Source organism: Rhinoraja longicauda, chromosome 24 (assembly GCF_053455715.1).
Source record: "Rhinoraja longicauda isolate Sanriku21f chromosome 24, sRhiLon1.1, whole genome shotgun sequence".
Taxonomy (NCBI): Eukaryota; Metazoa; Chordata; class Chondrichthyes; order Rajiformes; family Arhynchobatidae; genus Rhinoraja; species Rhinoraja longicauda.
In genome coordinates this window covers 23,525,801-23,548,149 of record NC_135976.1, presented here as the reverse complement: position 1 = coordinate 23,548,149, position 22,349 = coordinate 23,525,801, and the positions used below count along the sequence as shown (strand labels likewise).

The 22,349-nt window shown below is 42.6% G+C and overlaps 1 protein-coding gene across 2 annotated transcripts; it reads right to left on the bottom strand.

Moving 5' to 3' along the window:
- Positions 1-233: 233 nt before the first annotated feature.
- Positions 234-18,637, bottom strand: shisa4 (shisa family member 4). 2 transcript variants are annotated; one of them, XM_078420781.1, is made up of 6 exons: positions 18,443-18,637; positions 14,946-15,123; positions 9,001-9,134; positions 6,656-6,790; positions 3,052-3,159; positions 234-1,080 (listed from the first exon to the last, which is right to left on the bottom strand). In XM_078420781.1, the coding sequence occupies exons 1-6, from the start codon at positions 18,498-18,500 to the stop codon at positions 1,049-1,051; spliced, it is 645 nt and encodes a 214-aa protein (XP_078276907.1). In that variant the 5' UTR covers positions 18,501-18,637; the 3' UTR covers positions 234-1,048. The 2 variants fall into 2 exon arrangements, with proteins under 2 accessions (XP_078276907.1, XP_078276909.1); XM_078420783.1 differs by having other exon boundaries at positions 18,409-18,524.
- Positions 18,638-22,349: the final 3,712 nt, after the last annotated feature.

The window sequence follows — 22,349 nt, the reverse complement described above, 5'->3', positions numbered from 1 at the left end:
CACCTATTGTCTAAGAGGGCACACATGTACCTGCACATGCAGGTGTCTCACCTGAAGCCACACATTGGCCAACTCTCATGCATAATGAAAAGATAGACACCTGAACTCACTCTCACCCAAGCACACACCTCGAAAGGCATAGTTCCTATACAAGTACCTGCACATGTGTATATACAACCTTTCCCCCCATCCCAATGGTTACTACTGCCCACAATTTATACAGATCAAGAAACTGAAGAGTAAAGGGTGTTTATTTGTCACATGCACCAAGGTCCAGAACAATGAAATTACAGATTTACAGGCAAATTCTGTGAACATAATGGAAAATGGATGCAGGGGAAACAGGGCATCGAGACAATGTGGGGGTGTGACTAAATTCTGCAGTGAAGGCAGTAACATAATGCCTCTGATGTTAGAACAAAGATACTGCATATTTGAATTGCAATAGAAAATACAGGAAATACTAGACACAGTCTCCATTAATAAAATGAGAAACCAGTTAATTACCTTTCATTGCAACTGATGAAAGGACTGTAATCCAAAAAAATAATAGTTCCACCAACTACATCCATGCTTACAACTTGTGACAAATCTTGTTTCTCTATTACTCACATGAAATCTTCCCTCAGGTTTTTTAAACAGTCTATTAATGTGTACAGCTCAGGAGTCTATTGCCAGCACTTTCCACACACAATACTTCAAAATGAATGGCATTTGAAAATGAAAAAGCATCAATAAATAATTATGTAAATGTTTGTGTAAAATTTAAGCTTAATGCTATGGGTATAATGAAGGGCATTATCTGAATATTAAAGTGCATCTTCCATAAACAAGTAATCTACAGCAATCAATCAAGGGCTTGCAGTCATTGATGAATCTACAATGGTAAGTGGAGGCATTGGACAGACAGTCAGTTCAGGAACTTACAGCAATCAATCCAGGAATCTACTGCGATCAAACAAGGATTCCAAAGCAAACATGCTTATGTCAGCAAACAGGTGTCAACCAGCTAATTGCATTTTGCAAGAAAATGTGCAGCAGGCCTTCTTTAAAATGGCTGTGCGACGTGAGGCGGAGCAGCTGTAATAAAAGTCAGGTATTTTAGTGGAGATACCCAACTATGTACATAACATAATGCAATGCATACATATAGCCATTTAGGAAAACTCCCTTGCCTCCAATCTAGCTTCCATCTCCTCTCCATCAATTTCCCCCCTCCTATACATCGATTTTGTATCAATATGTTGAAATGTCCACACTGGCTTCTGAAGCAAAACAAATGCTTCAGTAATTCAGCAAGTCAGGCAGCATCTGTGGAGGGAATGGATAACTGATGTTTGGGTCAGGACCATTCTTCAGACTGTTTGTAGTGGGGAGTAGAAAACTGGAAAAGAGAGCTGGGGATGGAGTGGGACAAAGCCTGGTAAGTGATTGGTGGATAGGTGTATCCACCTATCACTTGCTGAACCTCCCTCAACTGTGTCCACCAATCACTTGTCAGGCTTTCTCCTGCCCCAACCCCTCTATTTCAACTTTCTCCTCACTACTACAATTAGTCTGAAGGGTCCCGAACCAAAACGTGCTGAGATATTCCTTCCAGAGATGCAGCTTGATCTGCTGAGTTGCTACAGCACTTCTTGTTTTTCTCACACTGTCTCTTTACTACATTGATTCTTCAACTGTGGGCTTGAAAGCTATCTGCAGCTGAATATAGAATCACAGCATATTAATAAATTATTTATGCTGCTAAACAATCAATGTTGTCCCACATACTCTAAATATTTCTTTCGCACTGCAAAGAAAAGTAGGATTCTTTATAAAACTGTGGCGGCTCCCAAGGGTAGGGCCATACTACTACCGACCCCTCGGACTGCCCCCAAGGAAGACCTGGCTTCATCCTCAGCGGAGCTCGTCTACGGGTCTCCGCTCACGGTGCCTGGGGAGTTCGTGCCCTCATTGCCGGGGCGAGAGGAACCGCCCTCATCCACCCTACATCGCCTCCGAGAGCGAGTTGGCAAGCTCGCACCCGTGCCGACGTCCCGCCATGGGACATTCCGCCCTTACGTGCCATCGGCCCTCCAGGACTGCGCCTTTGTGTTCCTGCGCCGTGATGCCCACCAGGCGCCACTCCAGAGGCCGTATGAAGGCCCGTACCGGGTGCTGGAGCACGGGCAGACAACCTTTGTTTTGGACATGGGGGGCCGGCCGGAGGCCGTGTCAATTGACCGCCTGAAGCCGGCCCACTTAGACATCGACCAACCGGTGCGGGTGGCCCAGCCTCGGCCACGAGGTCGCCCCCCTTTGCGGGTCCCACCGCCTGTCTCTCCAACTGTGCCTCCGCCGGCCCCTCTGTCGACCGATTACCGTACGCGGTCCGGTCGGGTTGTGCGACCACCAGTGCGTTTCGTGCCTCCGGATCTGGGGGGGGGTACTGTGGCGGCTCCCAAGGGTAGGGCCATACTACTACCGACCCCTCGGCACGGGAATGGACCAGTCCCGGGAGGCGGTCCTGGACTCAGGGATATAAGGACAAGGTTTGGGCGCCAAGCCATTCCGGCAGACTAGACCCGTCTGAGACCCACGATACAATAAATATACCTTCCCGAAATACCTGGCTCCTTGCCTTTATCAACACGCTACAAAACCTTACATTTTCAGCCTTTGTATTTTCATTCATGGCATGTGGAAGCCACAAGAAATACTAATAGTTCTTCCCTGTCCTTACATGTATTTTCTTCTTTTGGCCAGATTAGCTAAAGATCCCAGTTTTTTTCCCCCGAAGGACGTTAGTGACAAAAAAACATAGAACAGTACCGCACAAGAACAGGCACTTTGACCCTTGATGTCTGAGCCGAACATGAAAATTGCAGATCTACTAGATGACTTAATTTTAAATTATCTTGACTCTGGTGGGATTCAAACACAGGTGCTTGGATCAATGCTTGGACTCTGGGTATTTGGTCAGTAACTTGCTAACCCCATTTGTGTTCATTCTCACTCATGGTCCTGGCAAGATTAGTCTCATTGCGTGTATTACTTATTTGGCCTTACGTGCAGCACCGTAAGCTGGAGCTGATGGGTATGGAGCATACGATCCTGGAGGAATGTTGGGTGGGTATGCTGGGTTCATTGGGTTACTCTGAAACATCTCTCTTGAGCCTAAGAAAAAGAAAACAAGTGCACTTTAACATAAACTATATCCAATGCATGAAATTTATTTTGGCTTTATACATGAAAGTATCAAAATCATTACAGATTAGGGTCATTTGTGAGGAATTTAATATTCTGTATGGGTAGGAGAGGATTAAATCACAAGCTAAGTTAAATTTAAATCAGGCTATTTTTGGAGGGTGAAACTGGAATTGATATGATAAACTAGTCAGCACTTTTGGTGGGACATAATTATAAAAGCAATTGGTAGAGTAAAGGCTAATATATAACCATATTGAAACAATGAAATAATTATTGTGTAATTATGCAACTGAATAATCTGGTCAATGAGGTAAGTGGTAGATGGAATAAAATAGAAAGCAAAGAACATAGTGGTAGAAAACAAAGGGTAATGGTCAAAGCGAATTTTACTGATTGGAGAACTGTATACAAAGCTCATACTTGGTCTCGTGGTATTGATGATATGCATAAATGATTTGGACTGGTGTGCTGGAATCACAATGACAATGTTTGAAAATTTGGATTTTACTCCAGGGAGATATTAGATAGGGCATCAGAGAGGGACAAACAAGGTAGCATAGTAGGATAGGAAAGTTTATGGATATATTACAGTATAGGAACAGGACCTTTGCCTACCAAATCAATGTTGCTCATTAAACATCCATTTACACCCATCCCATTTTTTATTTTCCCCACATTACTATCAACGTCACTCAGGTTCAACTGCGTACCAACACCAGAGCCCATTTACCTTCCAAATCACACAGTTTTAGAAGTGGGCGGAAACTGGAGCACCTGGGGGGGGAACACATATTGTCACAGAGTGTGAGCAAACTCCACACAGACAGCAGCAGAGATCGGGATTGATCATGGGTCAATGGTGTTGCGAGGCAGCAGTTCTATTAGCTGCATCACTATGCTGCCTGCAGTGAATGCATAGACGACATTAATCCCCTGATTTACAAGTTTTGACAAAAAATGTGTTGACTATTTGGCTAATAAGATCACTTTTGTGACAGTCTGCATGTAGGAATACCATCTCTTTCTCATAATTAGTGCCAAATTCATCATAAACCATATGCTCTTGCCAAATTTTGACCAGCCATTTTGATGTATGAAAATCTGCTGAAACATTTATTTCAAGAGATGTATCCTTTAGTAAATTGAAGAATGGTTGTGCAGGATCATCCAAGTGGTTGTGGAGATCATCCAAGTATAGTACAGCATATTAGTTACACCATAAATGCAGGCCGGTGTAAAATTCCGGTTACCACAGTATTGGCACAATGGAAAGTATAAAGGAGATTTATGAGGAGAAACCATCTAGATTGAGTCTGCATTTTAGAACAAAGGAGACGGGGGGGGGGGGGGGGGGGTTTACTCAATGAGGGATTAGACTTGGAGCTCACTGCCTAGAAAGATGTGCTGGAGGCAGAAACCCTCACTGTACTTAAAAAGTACCTGAATGAACCATAACAGAATGAACCAATAGAACCCCCTCCCACTGAATCGCAGAAAGACCTACAGACCAAGAATAGCGAACTTGAATTAACTTAGATCCTCATTACACCAGCAAATTTATCATTTATTACACCAATTCTTTGAAAGAAGGAGCAAATGAAAATGGAGATCAGCAGAGATTCCAGTTTTTGAGAAACACAAGGAACAGCAAGAGAATACCAGATAGGTATTAAGAGCTGCATAATGGAAACATGAAAGGGTACTTGAGCTGAAAAATTAACTGTGTTTCTCTTTGCACAGATGCAACCTGACATGCTGAGCATTTCCGGCACTTGAAGGCAGAAAGTGCTGGAGTAACTCAATGAGTCAGGCAGCATCTCAGGAGAACATGGCGACATTTTGGGTCGGGATCCTTCTTTTTTCAGCATATTCAGTATTTCCAGCATATTCCGTTTTTATATAAAAAGTCATTTGCAAGGAATATCATGGACAAGGTATAACGTTTTCACATGTTTTGTGGAAAATAAAGGTTAAAAACTAATGGTATAATGACAGGTACAGCTGACTTCCAGGCAAAGGCAAGGCAAATAACTTGCTGATTATTTGCCCTGCTTCACAAATTCTACCTTGTTGCTATATTGACATTTTAAGCTTACATTTTGGACAAGTCATGATAGACACCGATCAGATTTCATCATTCCCCATGCCTAGGGTGTTGTCTTCTCAATTCATCAAAAATTAAATGCATTAGAAGTTATATTCATAAAGGATCAATTCCATACATGGAGATAATTTGTAACACATTGGGTAAGGAGCAGAATTTGACTTGGTGTGTGAAATAGATCAGGAGAGAAAGTATTATCCTCATCTGTATCCATATAGACGTTTTTTTTGTTTAGTTTAGTTTATTGTCACATGTATTGAGGTGCAATGTAAAAGCTTTTGTTGCATGCTATCCGGTCAAAGAAAAGACTCTACATGATTACAATCAAGCTGTACACAGAGTACAGATAAAGGGCAAAATTGATGAAAAAGCTTGTTCTTAGACAAGTCATGTTAATTTAAAAAATGATAACCAGTGGTAGAGCAGGGGGAGCAGGAACAGATGCAATGACCAGCAAATTCTGCTTCAATTACGACAATAGTAAATACAATACCATACAGAAACAGGCCCACCGATCATTAAATACCCATTTACATCAATCCTATTTTATTCTTGCCTCATACCCTTCAACAGCCCCATTCCGTAAAAACTACCACTCACCTACACTGGAGGCAATTTACAGCGGCCAACGAACCTGCCGACCCACAAGTCATTGGAATACGGGAAGAACCTGGAGCATGTGGAGGAAACCCATGTGGTGACAGAGAGAATATGCAAACTCCTTGCAAAAAGTGCCAGAGGCCAAAATTGAACCTTAGGGCTGTGAGAAAGCACTTCTTGCCATTGTGCCACTTTGTGCACCATGGAGTGACCTTGGTTGAATCTAAATGATCAAAATATTCAAAGTGAAAGCAATTCAGGGAAACTACAAACTGTCATAGAATATCTATCACTTATGACCTTATGACAAGTGGTCAGAGCCTCAGAATTCTATTTTAGAAAGGTGAGGAGGAACCTCGTTAGTCAGAGGGCAGCTAATCTGTGGAACTCATTGCCACAGAGGGCTGTGGAGGCCAAGTCAGTGGATCTTTTTTAGACAAATTCTTGATTAGAACGGGTGTCATGAGGAAAAGGCAAGAAAATGGGATTAGGAGGCAGAGATCAGCCATGATTGAATGGCGGATTATTCGATGGGCTGAATGGCCTAATTCTACTCCTATAAATTGTGAACTTACAAATGTATTACACAAATCAACTATGAATCATTCACATCTACATCCCTTTTGCCAAGGTTTAAACTGCAGGGTCATAGGGACTGCTTACTTTGTAATGATGTAACTTTGCCCATCATTGAGAAATGCTAAGACTTGTCTTATTCATAGTTTTGCATGTTACAATAATGTGAATTTACTTGCACACCGTATGCTGGAGCTGTTGGGTATGCAGCATATGTTCCAGGCGGCATATTTGATGAAAAGGCCGGTTGCAATGGGTAAGCTGGTTGCGATGGATAAGCTGGTTGCATTGGAAAGCTGCGAATCACTTGTCCTGGCCCTGGAGAAAGTTTACAATTAATGCACTGAAATGAAAATGCATATTCTTATTTGTGTAAGGAATGTACACACACAAATGCATCAACACATGCATGCAGACACTGACATCTTACTCTGCATGATTGGACTGGCTCACGGGCCCAAGAGTGCATAACGTTGATAACTGGGAAACAATTACACTACATACAATAAATGTAAAGTACAACTTTGATAATCTGCTATCTGACTATTTGGAAATCCTATCTGACTCACTGTGTGATGCTTCCTTTATTAAACTCATTGGTACCCCATTTCATTTGCATCCTTTAAATTCAAAAGGCTTAATTTTCCATGCTCCCTTTAATTTGACTGGGAAATATATTTCCATCCTGCCCTTAAAACAGTACTCACTGACTTCATACACTTCACCTCCAATTTCCATCCTGCCCTTAAATATACCTGGACTATCTCTGACATCTCCCTCCCGTTTCTGGACCTCACCATCTCCATCACAGGAGAAAAACTAGTGACGGACATTTTCTACAAGCCCACCGACTCGCACAGCTATCTGGACTACACTTCTTCCCACCCGGTCCCCTGCAAAAAGTATATCCCCTACTCCCAATTCCTCCGTCTACGCCGCATCTGCGCCCGGGATGAGGTGTTTCAGACTAGGGCTTCCGAGATGTCCTCGTTTTTCATAAAACGGGGCTTCCCCTCCTCCATTATAGATGAGGCTCTCACTAGGGTCTCTTCTACATCCCGCAGCTCCGCTCTTGCTCCCCCTCCCCCCACTCGCAACAAGGACAGGATCCCCCTCGTTCTCACCTTCCACCCCACCAGCCAGCGGATCCAACATATCATCCACCAACATTTCCGTCACCTACAACAGGACCCCACCACTGGCCATATCTTGCCATCCCCTCCCCTCTCTGCGTTCCGCAGAGACCGTTCCCTCCGCAACTCCCTGGTCCACTCGTCCCTTCCTACCCAAACCACCCTAACCCCGGGCACTTTCCCTTGCAACCGCACGAGATGCAACACCTGTCCCTTCACCTCCCCCCTCAACTCCATCAAAGGATCCAAACAGTCTTTCCAGGTGAGACAGAGGTTCACCTGCACCTCCTCCAACCTCATCTATTGCATCCGCTGCTCTAGATGTCAACTTATTTATATCGGCGAAACCAAGCGCAGGCTCGGCGATCGCTTCGCTGAACACCTGCGTTCGGTCCGCATTAACGCAACTGATCTCCCGGTGGCCCAGCACTTTAACTCCCCCTCCCATTCCCAGTCTGACCTCTCTGTCATGGGCCTCCTCCAGTGCCATAGTGAGGCCTGCCGGAAATTGGAGGAGCAGCACCTCATATTTCGCCTGGGCAGTTTGCGGCCCGGTGGTATGAACGTCGACTTCTCCAATTTCAGATAGCTCCTCTGTCCCTCCCTTCCCCTCCTCCTTCCCAGATCTCCCTCTATCTTCCTGTCTCCACCTATATCCTTCCTTTGTCCCACCCCCGTCATCAGTCTGAAGAAGGGTCTCGACCCGAAACATCACCCATTCCTTCTCTCCCGAGATGCTGCCTGACCTGCTGAGTTACCCCAGCATTTTGTGAATAAATATATTTGGATACTGTGTTTGAAATGGTAGACTGAAAACATGTTGGGGTATTAACAGGAACAACATCAAACAGTCCAAAAGTCGGCTAGTTCCAAGAATATAACATCATCAGAGCTCTCTTGCATTGGCCTTTACAAGCCTTATCTCACTCTTCACTCAACCGATTACCATATTTTTCTATTCCTTGCACATGGCAGCAGGAAAATGATAATTTTAAGGAGTATGCATGCACAAAATTTCACAGAGATCATTTGAAATCAGGAACCGCTTTTCTATAGGATACAAGAAGATTGAATCAATCACAGTACAAGGTATTTTCTATTGGCTCAACAACATTTGGCAGGTTAGCTCACTGATATTCAAAAGAAATACGCTGTTGAATCGCTGCATCATGAATTGCATGGTTTTTAATTCCCTCATGAAATGTAGACATTTCTAGCAAGCGTAGCATTCTCTCCCATCACCGGACTTAAAACATTGTGGTACACTGCACTGAAGCACTCCAGTCCATGTAGTAATTCAGTACCAGAGTTCTATTAGCTCATTGACATGTTATGGGTACTTTCTGTTTGGCTCACCAAAATGAACATTAAACTCTGTCTGATTGGTTCACTGACCTGTGAAATGCTGCCTCAAATTGTGCCGTCGCCGATATAGATAGCAACAGGAACACAGGAAACAACAAACGATAATTCCAATGATAAGAGTGAATAGAAAGAGAGCAGAGGCGATTCCAGCAACAGTGGCAGGACTATTAAAACCAAAAGCAGAAACATTATGGTTACCAACATATGAAAGCAATTTGAATTCACTTGCTACCAAATTTTGCAAGATTTTGAATATTTCATGTTGCATATTCTTCCTCAGTGGGTGAACTGGGAGAAGCATCCACTGCAAGATCAGTGAACGGCAGAGGCTGCTGATCGACAGTTAAAAAGAAATTAAAACTGGTATAACATTAAAGGACATCCAAAGTTGCCATAAAGAGCAGTAATAGGATTAAGGGTTCAAAGAATTCCGTATTGAGAAGCAGGGAATTGATAAGGAAATGCAATGAAGAAGAGCAGAGTAATCTCTGCAACTCCTTGGTTCAATCATTTCTTCCCACCCAAATCACCCCCTCCCCAGGTACTTTCGACCTCAGGAGTAACATTTGTCTCTATCAGTCCTCCCTTACCTCCATCTAGGGACCCCTTCCAGGTGAGAGGTTCACATACACTTCATCTACTATAACCGGCATACAAAAAGACTCTAAAGATATGCAGGGCTATATAAAAAGTGAAAAAGAATAGCAAAAACTATAGTGGATTTTTCAAAGACTGAAACAGGAGAAATTACACTGAAGATAAAGAAGTGGCAGAGATTTTAAACAATTAGTTTGCATAATTTTTCACTCAAGACCTAAAATCGCCTGGAAATAATGAAGACTCACGGCTCGAGAGATTAATGGAAAAGGTATGAATATTGGTGTCAAATAACACTGAAGAAATCGATGTGCATCCTAGGTTTTTATAGCAACGGTTATGGAAATTGTGGATACACTATTTATTATCTTCTGAAAATCCTTGAATGTTTTCCATAATTTGTAAGGCAGGATTGGGTAGAGTCAATATGGATATCTGAACGAAAAACATGTTTAAGAAATCTTTTAGATGTTTCCGGTTATAATTAGCAGAAGAGACAGAGGAACCAGTGTAAGTGATGCATTTAAACATTTAATAGGTCCTCCAGGGAATGCCATACATGAGAATATTATATAAAATGTATGCACATTGTATTGGGGGTAATGGGCATGACGTTATGAGTGATTATTGGACAGAAACAGTGGGAATGTATAGGTATTTTCCATATTGGGAGTGCAGGACTCTTGGGGCACTGCAGAGTTTGGCACAATAACTCTTACTACAACTTAAATTAAAACTACCTGGCAAGTCTCTGATTGTTCTTTCCACTCGCAGTTGAAGGGCCCTGCTTCCCAAGACAGAAGACGATTAATGAGATACAATGTTGGAAGTGGTACTGCCCACTGTCTTACCCTAACACCATCCATCTGTCCCAATTTATGACTTAGCTTCCAATGTTTGTAGATAGCCCAGGTATGGCAAGACAAATCCATACACTTCATGCAAAACATCTTGTACAAGGAGAATGTGATGAGTAGCACATTGGTACCTGAAAGAACATAAATAGCCCATGTGGCCATTGGTGTTGCAGAATCGATACGCAGCCAGTGCAATCTACAGTGGACAAAGAGCCCACTAAAAGTCAGGCAATGTTGCTGCTTCACAGCTCTAGTGAACAGAATTAAAACTCAACCTTCTTGTGCTGTCTGTGTGGAGTTTGAGTATTCTCCCTGTGACCACAAAGGGAGAACTGTTTTCATGGGCACTTCAGTTTCTTCCCACACCACATAGAAATGTTGACTGGGGAATCAAACGGTTACTCTAAACAACCCCTAGTCCAACAGAGGATTGGTTTTGAAGGCATCACATTGAAAGATAGTGAGGATTAAATTAATGGCAAAGGACTTGGTGTGCATACCTCATATTGTAACTGTGTGGAGGATTGTGTGGTTGATATCTGGGATGGGCTGTTAAACATTTTCCAGGGTGGTCTGGGAATACAGATCCTCCCAACTTATGAACATCCAATTTCTGTACAGACCATACGTACAAACTAACATTTGGGAGATAAGCAGCAAGGATTTATTGATTGCTGCGGGGCTACAGCCTTGCATCACAGTTTATTTGTGATAGCTTTGTTCAAGAAGATATTTTGTGGTGCACACCCTTTAGGCCACAAGGTCATCGGCCAACATGATACCAAGTTAAAATAATCTCCTGCCTGCATGTGATCCATATCCCCCCATTCTTTGCATGTATCTGTCTTAAAACAACTTAAATATCACAATCGTATTTGCCTTCACCACCAGCCCTGGAAGCACGTTCTAGGCACTAATCACTCGTTATTAAAAAAAAATCCCTGCACATCTCCTTTAAACTTTGCCCCTCTCACCTTAAAGCAATGTCCTCTTGTTTTTGAAATTTCCACCCTGGGACAAACTTCTACAGATGTGCTATAAAAGGTGTTCTGATGGTATGGCAACAGCTCTGATCTTGACAACCTGAACCTGCATGCACAGAATGATGAACACAGCCCAGTCGATTGAGGGCTTGAAATTCTCCATGCGTGAATCAGAAGGCTGGAACTAATGTCAAGGATAACTGAATGAGGTAGAGTTAAGAGTAAGAGTTCATGGCAGCACCTCTGGGAATGGGGTGTGAAAGTGTTCAGGAAGTAGATAGCATTGGTGGAGAAGTTATTTTTAAGCTAAATGTCTGAGCTTCCAGCTCCTGGAAGTTTAAAATTTCAAGTAGCAAGAAGGGGGATGGGAATGTAAAATAGTGAGATCATGGGCCAAGAGATAAATGTGATAAAGGTGCACTGAGCGAGTGGACTGACAGTTTAATGAAGCAAAAGGAGCAAGTGTTTAAACCAGTGAGAGAGAATGGCTGAAACACTGATTGAGAAAATTATGTTTTCAGTTTAAAACCTCAAGAGAGTGAGCTGTTAACTGTTGGTGACAAGAATTTCGGTGAAGTAATTAATGCAAAGACACAATGGGGCTACGTCAAAAGCTGCAAGAGAGCAAGAGAGAGCAGGCTCAGAATTCTACAAAGCAAGAGCACGGGCGAAGTGTGGGTTGATATTTTGTTATTCGGGGCCTGGAATTTAAAACAGTGGGAACATGGTCTGAGATTTCAACACAAAGCAGACGAGCAGCAAAACAATTGGAATCAGCAGCGAGAAAGTGGGCAGAGAGCTGAAAGTAGTAAGGGAGTGGTCCAAGAGCTCAAAACAGTGAGAGCAGAAGCTAAGGGCACAACAAAGCAGATTATGACTAAATATTAAAAACAGCCAAAAACATTGAGAATTTTAATCAGATTGTACCCATGAATCCAAGACATCAAGAGAATCGGCTGAAAAAATACTATGAAATAGTTATAGAGAAGGCCGAGAATAAGAAAAGATGAGGGTGTGGGCCAATTACTTAAACCCTTTTGAGTGGACTATTAACTTAAAATAGAGGGGACAATAGTTTAGGAAACCCGAGAAAAATCCAAGAGAAAAAAAAAGCAAATGAGACACATAATGCAAGATTAAAGCAGCAAGACAATGGACTGAAAATTAAACCCTGCGAACAGGTTCACTGAGAATTTACAGCAAAACAAACCACCCAAAGAGCAAGTTTAAAGCAGCTGGAAAGCAGGTGTTGACTTAAAACTAAGAGAACATAAATTAGAGTTTAAAGCACACAGGACAAAATCAAGTGTTGAATGTAGCTCGACGGCAAATGCAAGAGTGGATGATTAATTTAATGAGTGATTAAGAGTTTGACATAGCAAGATAATGGGTATAGTATTTAAAGCATTGATAAAGCAAGACTGTGCCCAAGCAGCCTGGACTTTAGAGTAGCAAAACAAAAGTTAAGAGAAAGGATGAAAACGGCAAAAGAAATAGTGGAGAGCACAGAATAGCAATGCAGGAGTGCTGATAGTTTAATGCATCAAGAGAAAGAGAGAGGGCAAAAGTGAGAGATACAAACAAACAGACAGAAAACTGGGCTGTCTGTGGGCAAGTTGTTTTAGCCATGAGAGAGTTGTGGCTGACATCAAAGCAGACAGGGTGGGGTGGGGGGGGGGGGGTGCAAGAGAGTGTAATCCAAGAATGTAATACAGCTAATGTGGAAGGAACGGTATAATCACTCAAAAAAGTAATGAAGGATCAGACCACTTTTAGAGAATAAGGAAATTAGTTTAAAAAAAAATCATCTGACAAGAGATTTTGCAGCATTGGAAGATAAGTCAGGAATTTAACATTGCAGAAATTATGTGAGTAATTAGACCAAGAAAGCAAAAGGATTAGATCTCTCTAATTTCAAGGAACCCTTGCCCTCTCTGCCCCCACCCTAGTTGGCCTACTAGTTTCACTCAACCTGTTTAGTTTCACTGTTTATAACTGCTCGTTATCACCTTTTCCACAACCAACAATGGACCATTGAGGCTCCACCTTTCCTTGATCATCATTACTGGCTTTGTTTTACTCTTTTCATACCTTTCATTCATTTGTTCTTTGTACCTTTTCATACTTCAAGTTTCCCTTTCCCCTGACGCTCAGTCTGGAGAAGGGTGTTGACTCAAAACATAATTGATTCCTTTTCTCCAGAGATGCTGCCTGATCCACTGAGTTACTCCAACATTTTGTGTCCACCTATCAGTAGCCACTTTGTCCAGCCCCTACTGCTCTTTTAGGTTTCTACCCTGCTACAATCAGTCTGAAGAAGGGTCCCATCCAGATACAGCACCTATCCATGTTCTCCAGAGATCACCACCGTCGTTGCCACCACTGCCGAGTCTTACCTGCACTCCGGTTACCTGCAGGTCACGACCAATGGCTGCGTGGATCCTCACCATTCTCCCGACCATCAGCTCACTTGGATTCCAGGTCCAATTCCGGACCAAGAATCTGAAGAAAGGTCTGGACTTGAGACATCACCTATGGTGTGGAGAGAGTGTCCAGCTTCAAGTTTCTGGGCACTCACATTTCGGAGGATCTAACATGGTCCAATAACACTGCTGCGCTGGTCAAGAAGGCACAACAAAGACTGTTCTACTTAAGAACACTGAAAAAGTCTGGTCTACCCCAACAGCTGCTGACGACCTTCTACCGCTGCACCATAGAGAGCATCCTAACGCATGGAATCCCTGTGTGGTACCTCAGCTGCACGGAGGCAGAAAGGAAAGCTCTACAGCGGGTAGTCCATAGAGCTCAGAGGGCCATCGGAACACAGCTACCAGACTTGGAGGGCATCTACAACACACGATGCCTCAGAAAAGCCACCAGCATCCACAAAGACTCTTCACACCCCTGCAACAGTCTGTTCGAACTCCTTCCATCGGGCAGACGATACAAGGCCTTCTATGCCCGCACCTCCAGACTCAGGAACAGCTTCATCCCCAGGGCCATAGCTGCTATGAACCGGTCCTGCTGAGCCGGATGGCCACAACGCATAGATCAACTTGCACTTTACCCTGTCCAAAACTGTTACAACTGTTCGTTTCGTTGGGTTGCTGCTGTCTAAATTACCTAAATTATTGCATCGTATGGGAGGCGCATTCCCAATCTCGTTGTACCCCTGGGTACAATGACAATAAAGATATATTGTATTGTATTGTATTCATGTTCTTCAGAGATGCTGCCTGACCCACTGAGCTACTCCAGCGCCTTGTATCCTTTTGTGTGTTAACCAGCAACTGCAGTAGTTTGTTTCTATTTATAAAACACTAATCCCTTACTTGGTTATAGTGGACAATCGACAATAACGGACACCACCTCCCCCACCCCCATTGTCCATTATAATGAGCGTTTACTGTGTTTGCAAATTATTACAGCTAAAGCCAAAACATAGTTACTTATGACCATCTTCTATTAGCTGCAGCCAAACTTTCCAGGCACATGTTTCTTCGATATTAACAGGAATATAAAGAGCACATTGACTAACCTGAGGTTTGTGGTTGCACAATACTTTTGCTGCCTTTCAGTGATTCGGAGCATATGAACCTGGCAGCAATAACGGTATGTGCAGTTTCCACAGCAGAACTGGAAGAACGAGCAGTCAAAACCATAATGCCAGTTTCCTTCTATATCAGTGTACCACATGCAATCATTGTCTGCAGACACTGTTTAAAAAAGGACAGTATAAAGGAGATGGAAAGGGAAAGTATCAAATATATGCGTAGTCCTCATAACAGAGAATATTTGGGAATAGATACAAGGGTATTTCAAAAAATAATCAAAGCTTTTTTCAAAGAGTTGATTTTTATCTATTAATGAAAACAAATGTCTACTGATTCTTATGATATGGTTAATTCCCTCACAGATAAATATTGAACAAAATAACCACTCCGCTTTCAGTATAGATTGTTACCTCGTAGGAGACAGTGCACATTGAAGTCGATTAACGTTATACTTCATTCACATAACTGTTTTTTTAAATATTTGAGATGTGGGGGAAGTTATTGCAAGTGGAATCATTAAATCACAAAAAGAAAGGAGTAAACAAATAAAGGATGTTCAAAGAAATTTACCAACCGCAGAAAGCATTCTATCCAGATATATCAGACAGTGCCCTCCACAATGTTTGGGACAAAGACCCATCATTTATTTATTTGCCTCTGTATGCCACAATTTGAGATTTGTAATAGAAAAAGATCACATGTGGTTAAAGTGCACATTATCAGATTTTAATAAAGGCCATTTTTATACATTTTGGTTCCACCATGTAGAAATTACAGCAGTGCTTATACATAGTCCTCCTATTTCAGGGCATCATAATGTTTGGGACACAGCAATGTCATTTAAATGAAAATAGTCAAGTTTAGGATTTTATTGCATATCCTTTACATGCAATGACTGCTTGAAGTCTGCGATTCATGGACATCATCAGTTGCTGGGTGTCTTCTCTGGTGATGCTCTACCAAGCCTGTATTGCAGCCATCTTTAGCTTATGCTTGATTTGGGGGCTAGTCCTCCAGGTTTCTCTTCAGCATATAAAAGGCATGCTCAATTAGGTTCAGATTGGATGATTGACTTGGTCACTCAAGAATTGACCATTTTTAGCTTTGAAAAACTCTTTTGTTGCTTTAGCAGAATGTTTGGGATCATTGTCTTGCTACAGAATTGCCGTCCAATGAGTTTTGAGGTATTTCTTTGAACTTGAGCAGATAGGATGTGTCCATACACATTAGAATTAATTATGCTACTACCATCAGCAGTTGTATCATCAATGAAGATAAGTGAGCCAATACGTTCAGCAGTCATACATGCCCAGGCCATAACACCCCCACCACCGTGTTTCACAGATGAGGTGGTATGCTTTGGATCTTGGGCAGTTCCATCTCTCCTCCATACTTTCCTCTTGCCATCACTCTGATATATGTTGATCTTTGTCTCATCTGTCCACAAGATCTTTTTCCAGAACTGTGGTTGCTCTTTAAAGTACTTCTTGGTAAACTGTAACCTGGCCATCCTAATTTTGCAGCTAACCATTGGTTTGCACCTTGCAGTGTAGCAAGGTGCAAACCAGTGTTGTGAAGGTAGACGGGGTTGTGCATTGTTGCACAAGGTTATTTTCAGGAGATGTGTTGTGTGCTAAAGAAAATTAGAATGTAGGGAGGAAATGTGTTCTTTAGGGGGTGGGTAATGTTTGGAAAGCATAGTTATTGAGGGGAAGGATTTGGATTGAGTTGCGAGTAATTCCATATTGGGGGGAAAGCATTTGTACTATAGTGAGTTAATGAGGGGTTATAGTTTGGGCAAGAAGGTGAGGGAGGGGATGGGGTTCAGTGTAGGAAGGATGGTATTATGAGTTGATAGCATCTAGGGAATGTGGCATTACGAGGAATTAGCGAAGGAAAAAATAAAGGGGAGGCCATTTCAAACCGAGGTGAGAAGAAACTTTTTCACCCAGAGAGTTGTGAATTTGTGGAATTCTCTGCTACAGAAGGCAGTGGAGGCCAATTCACTGGATGGGTTTAAACGAGTTAGAGAGAGCTCTAGGGGCTAATGGAATCAAGGGATATGGGGAGAAAGCAGGCACAAGTTAGTGATTGTGGATGATCAGCCATGACCACATTGAATGGCAGTGCTGGCTCGAAGGGCCAAATGGCCTCCTCCTGCACCTATTTTCTATGTTTCTAGGATGGGGTTACAGTATAAGAAGGTGTGTTGTGTGAGAATGGGGTTACAGTGTACGGAGGAGATTCGTTGTGTGGAGATGGGGTTACAGTGCACGGAGGTGTAGTGAAAATAATGCTGTAGGGAATGGTATCACAAAAAGCTGGAGTAACTCAGCGGGTCAGGCAGCATCTCAGGAGAGAAGGAATGGGTGATGTTTTGCGTCGAGACCGTTCTTCAGACTGATGTCAGGGGAGGGACAAAGATAGGATGTAGTGGGAGACAGGAAGACAGTGGGAGAACTGGGAAGGGGGAAGGGAAAGGGAGGTTACAGAGGAACTATCTGAAGTTGGAGAAATCAACATTCATACCGCTGAGGTGTCAGCTGCCCAAGCGAAATATTAGATGCTGTTCCTCCAATTTGCAGTGGGCCTCACTATGACAATGGAGGAGGCCCATGACAAAAAGGTCAGACTGGGAGTGGGAGTTGAAGTGCTGAGCCATCGGGAGATCAGGTTGGTTAAGGCGGACTGAGCGATGGTATTGAGCGAAACGATCGCCGAGCCTGCGTTTGGTCTCACCGATGTAGAGAAGTTGACACCTGGAACAGCGGATACAATAGATGAGGTTGGAGGAGGTGCAGGTGCCTCACCTGGAAAGACTGTTTGGGTCCTTGGATGGAATCGAGGGTGGAGGCAAAGGACAGGTGTTGCATCTCCTGCAGTTTCAGGGGAAAGTATCTGGGGAGAGGGTGGTTTGGGTGGGAAGGGACGAGTGGACCAGGGAGTTACAGAGGGAACGGTCTCTGGGCAAAGCAGAAAGGGGAGGAGATGGGAAGACGTGGCCAGTAGTGAGATCCCATTGGAGGTGACGGAAATGTTGGAGGATAGTTTGTTGTATATGCTGGCTGATGTGGTGGAAGGTGAGGACAAGGGGGACTATGCTTGTTACGAATGGGGAGAGGGGGAACAAGAGCGGAGCTGAAGTATATAGAGGAGGCCCTCGTGAGAGCATCATCCATAATGGATGAGGGGAACCCCCGATTCCTAAAGAATTGGGAACTCCGTTTCCTAGGGAATGGTGGAGATGTGGGGATGGCGTTACGGTGCAGGGTGCAGTTATCCTATAATGAGGAATGTGTTGTTTTTTTTGAGGTGGGCTATTGATGTACGGAAACGTTGTTATGTGGGGGAGATGTTATAACTTATGGTATAGGGAGGGTTTACATAGGGCGAGGTGAGGGTTTGTTTACACTGTGGGTGGTGTTGTGTTGAGTGTTTTCAGATTACCTGCGATCCCTGGGCCTCTGCGGTCTTTCCTTACCTGTTCCGGCGACGAAGAGAACCGCTAGTAGCGGCCCGCCGCCCCGGACCAGCCCCATTGCTCAAGGAAGACGGAGATAGTAGGCGCGGGCAACAGAAACCGCGCCTCAAATCCAGGAGCGCGCGGCTGCGATCGTCGCGGTAGCCGCAGTCAGCGCGTGCCCAGCACAACAGCGCGTGCCCAGCACAGCCAGCGCGAGCCCAGCACAGCAGAGGGGCGTGCCCAGCACAGCAGAGGGCGTGCCCAGCACAGCAGAGGGGCGTGCCCAGCACAGCAGAGGGGCGTGCCCAGCACAGCAGAGGGCGTGCTGCCCGAGGACGGGCACTAGTTGAGCAGATGAGTGAAGTTGTGTGATTAAGTATGTTCTCTTGTAACCAAAGATAATAGAGCGGAGCAAAATGGACCACTCCGTGGAAATCTCGCATACTGAAGTGTGCGTAACGGAGCGGAACGTCCGCCATTTTAGTTAGCAAAACCCCGCCGTTTGTTGTGTAATTAGTGTTGTGGGGTAACAGTATGTGTGATGATACTATTAAAATACATAATATATCTCGTCTATCAATTCACAATTTTTTTTCTTTTAAAATGTTTCCCCCCTACTTAATTTCTCTGATTTTATTCTTTCTTACTGTTTCTGCCCATTTCCCTCCCATCCTTCTTCCACAGCCCCCTCTTTTGTGCAGTTTCCCTTGTATTGCTCTAACATTCATATACATATGAATACGTGTGTGTTTGTGAGAGGCAAGATAGAGATAAATAAATCTCAAAGTTCCTTCTCATGGTCATGGATCAGAAGTAACTTTCATTTAAAGCAACGCTCTATTCTCTCTTCATCTTATTTTTCACATGATGTACATAAAGCATACAGGCGATTCGACCTTTATGGTTTATGTATATGCATATATGTGTGATATATGTATGTGTGTACATGTGTATATAATCAGTCTTGCACACACTTCTCAGCACATGGTTCTCCCTATCATGACCACTGTTCTCTCACATACATTTCATTAGGGCCTACCAGACACATTTGCAATCAGTGACAACAAACTTATTTCCAGAAATCCTAATATTGTGAATAAAATAACTATGAACACATGTCAAGATATGTTTTCATTCTATATTAGTGTAATAAAATGTAATGCATACATACCTACACTGATACAGAAGTGCTAGCTTTAGACATGAATAATGTACATTGCTACCATAGTTTAGTTTTGAATTTAATATATAATTGAGGGGGTCGGTGCAATATAGTGCTCACCCTCACTTTTGTGAAAAATGAGTTACATGCATTAGCATGATCCTTACCCACTACCCTACAACCTGTAAAAATTTCACATTTAAATTCAACTGATAAGTTGGTCAAATAACATAGGCATTTTCTTGTTTTTTTTGTGATGTATGGATTATTCAAATATGAATATCTCATAACAACGTATTTGTGTGTTAGCAGCATATTGCACTAACCCCCTCAATTTTAAATAATTCAAAAATGAACTTCATAAACAACGATAACACTTTTTATTTCTGTCATTCATGGTAAGATTTACATCATTTTGTGTGCGAGATATACAGGGTTGCACTGTTTCACTTATCAACTAACCATTGAAAAGATCAGGTCCTAATTAATACCAGCTCTTCACCTTCCCCCCTTGTCTGAAGAAGGGTCCCAACCGGAAACATCACCCATCCTTTTTCTCCAGAAATGCTGCCTGACCCAGTGATTTACTCCATGACTGTGTCTATTTGAATTGGATTCATGCTTCTGTACCACGTCAGGCAGCATTGGTCATTTGAGTGGCTGTCAAGGGTTTTTAACTAATCAATTCACCAATTCAAATTTTTTTGGCTCAAAGTATAAAGTTAAATGTCTTTTCAATTATATTGTGGATACAGTAGAGTTCTATTGTTTGCAAATGCCTAATCTCTGCTTCCATGACTTTTTAAAATAAAACAAAAGGAGATACAGGTTGTGGAGGTGAAATTAAAATTAACAGAGAAAGCAAAGAACAGTTCTTTAAATATGATCAATTGGCCTGATACAGACAGTGGATCTCTAGTGCAAATATTCAGTCAGTAATATCCAAAGTTCAAAGATCACGAAGTAGCAACTCTTCAAGAAATAGTTATAAATGTCAACTGTCAACGTGTCCAAGAAGTTGAACAAAAGTAATTGTTTGCAAACATTTTATATACGAAGAAATCGCAGAGAGTTGTGAACATTGCCCAGTCTAACACACAGAATCTGCTTACTAAAATGGCGCTGAAATTTACCCATGACCACCTACGGTTTTTAGGGTCAGGCCGTCTATCTTGCTCCTCTACTATCTTTGCTTGTAACATAGGCGGAAGCGGTTCGGCCCATCAAGCTTATTGGTGCATTGGTCCAATTTTCCCTGCTCAATCCTCCTTTCCCCATTGGCCATTTTTTTTCCTCGGAGGCCCATCAAACTTGATGGGCCAATCATCTCCTGTTACCCACCTGCAGTAGAAGCAATTTACAGTGGTCATGTAACCTGTCTGCACGTATTTGAGATTTGCAAGGAAAATAAATCATTGGGTGGTGAGAGCTACTGTGTGTCTGGGGATAAACTTGGATGTGAGTCACTGACACCCGGTGAGCCTCGATTACTATACCAGATGACAATTGGCAAGAGATGCTAGGTGACACTGAATCGACATGCTGACTGACACTAGGTGAAAGTGGGTGACCTACTGGAACTGTCTGGGTGAATGATATTGGTGTCCCTGACCAGGTAAGATAAACTGTGGTACTAGGGAGTTGGGATGAGAGGTGCTGGGTGAAATTGCACTGAACTGGGTGCAAGATGCTCAATGGCACAGAGCGAGCCTGAGTAAGACACACTGGGTAATACTAGGTGAGATATCCTGGTTGTGTAGGGGAGAGAAGATGGTAAAATTAGGTGAGATTCTGGCTGAGAATAGGTGATTAAGGAACACTGTTGTCCCTTCATCTACATGTGACAACTTGATTATATGGGATCAGTTGTACCATGACAAAATGCTGGTGGGATTAGTTATATCATAACAAAATGCTTTCTTTTTTACTGTTGTCTAGGGGGCTTTCATTGGTGTTAAAGCAACAATATACCACAGTTTGAATATCAACATCAAAGCACCATTTTAGTTAATAATGAACCATCTAAACAATAACTACTACAAAAAAGAGATTCCTGCTTGATGATAAATTGTGCCCTCAACTCCAAATCAATGGAGCGCTTAATACCAAATCACCAATTAGTTTATGATGAAACTAGTCAAGGAAGCATTTTACTCTTTGTGTGACAGGAAGGAGCTTAGCAACTGTCTTATCACGAACTTCTTTGTTTGAGGGGAAATTCTTTCAGGCATTGATAATATTTTTTGACTGAAGTGGTTGGAATCATCACAATAACTGAAACTACGACATACCAAATTCACATTCAGAGCGACATCTGCATTGAGAAGGTTCCTCAAATTAAACAGTATCAGTGTTCACAAATCCATGTAGTGCAAAAACTACTTGTAGATTGGTTTCATGAAAGCAAATTAATATAAAGAAGAAATTCATTCTTGTTGACGTTTGATACTACTTTCATTGTCACAAAAAACTGCTGTGTTTTCTAAAGATCGGGACTAAAAAACAAAATCTTAAATTATAATGGATTGTTAAAGAGATGCAGTCATTATCTAATTTGAAAGGAAGCAGTTTAGAAATCCTGGCATCACAATCTGTTTCATTTTGGGAAAATGGATGAATAAATCGTGAATAAGCATTGATGTTGATAGTACAGACTCTATTCGTGTCCAACAAATAAAATAAACTATTTTTAACCAGCAAAATGATCAAGGCAATGTTTGACATTGTAATAACACATCTTGGATGAAGCGTGAGAATCAATCT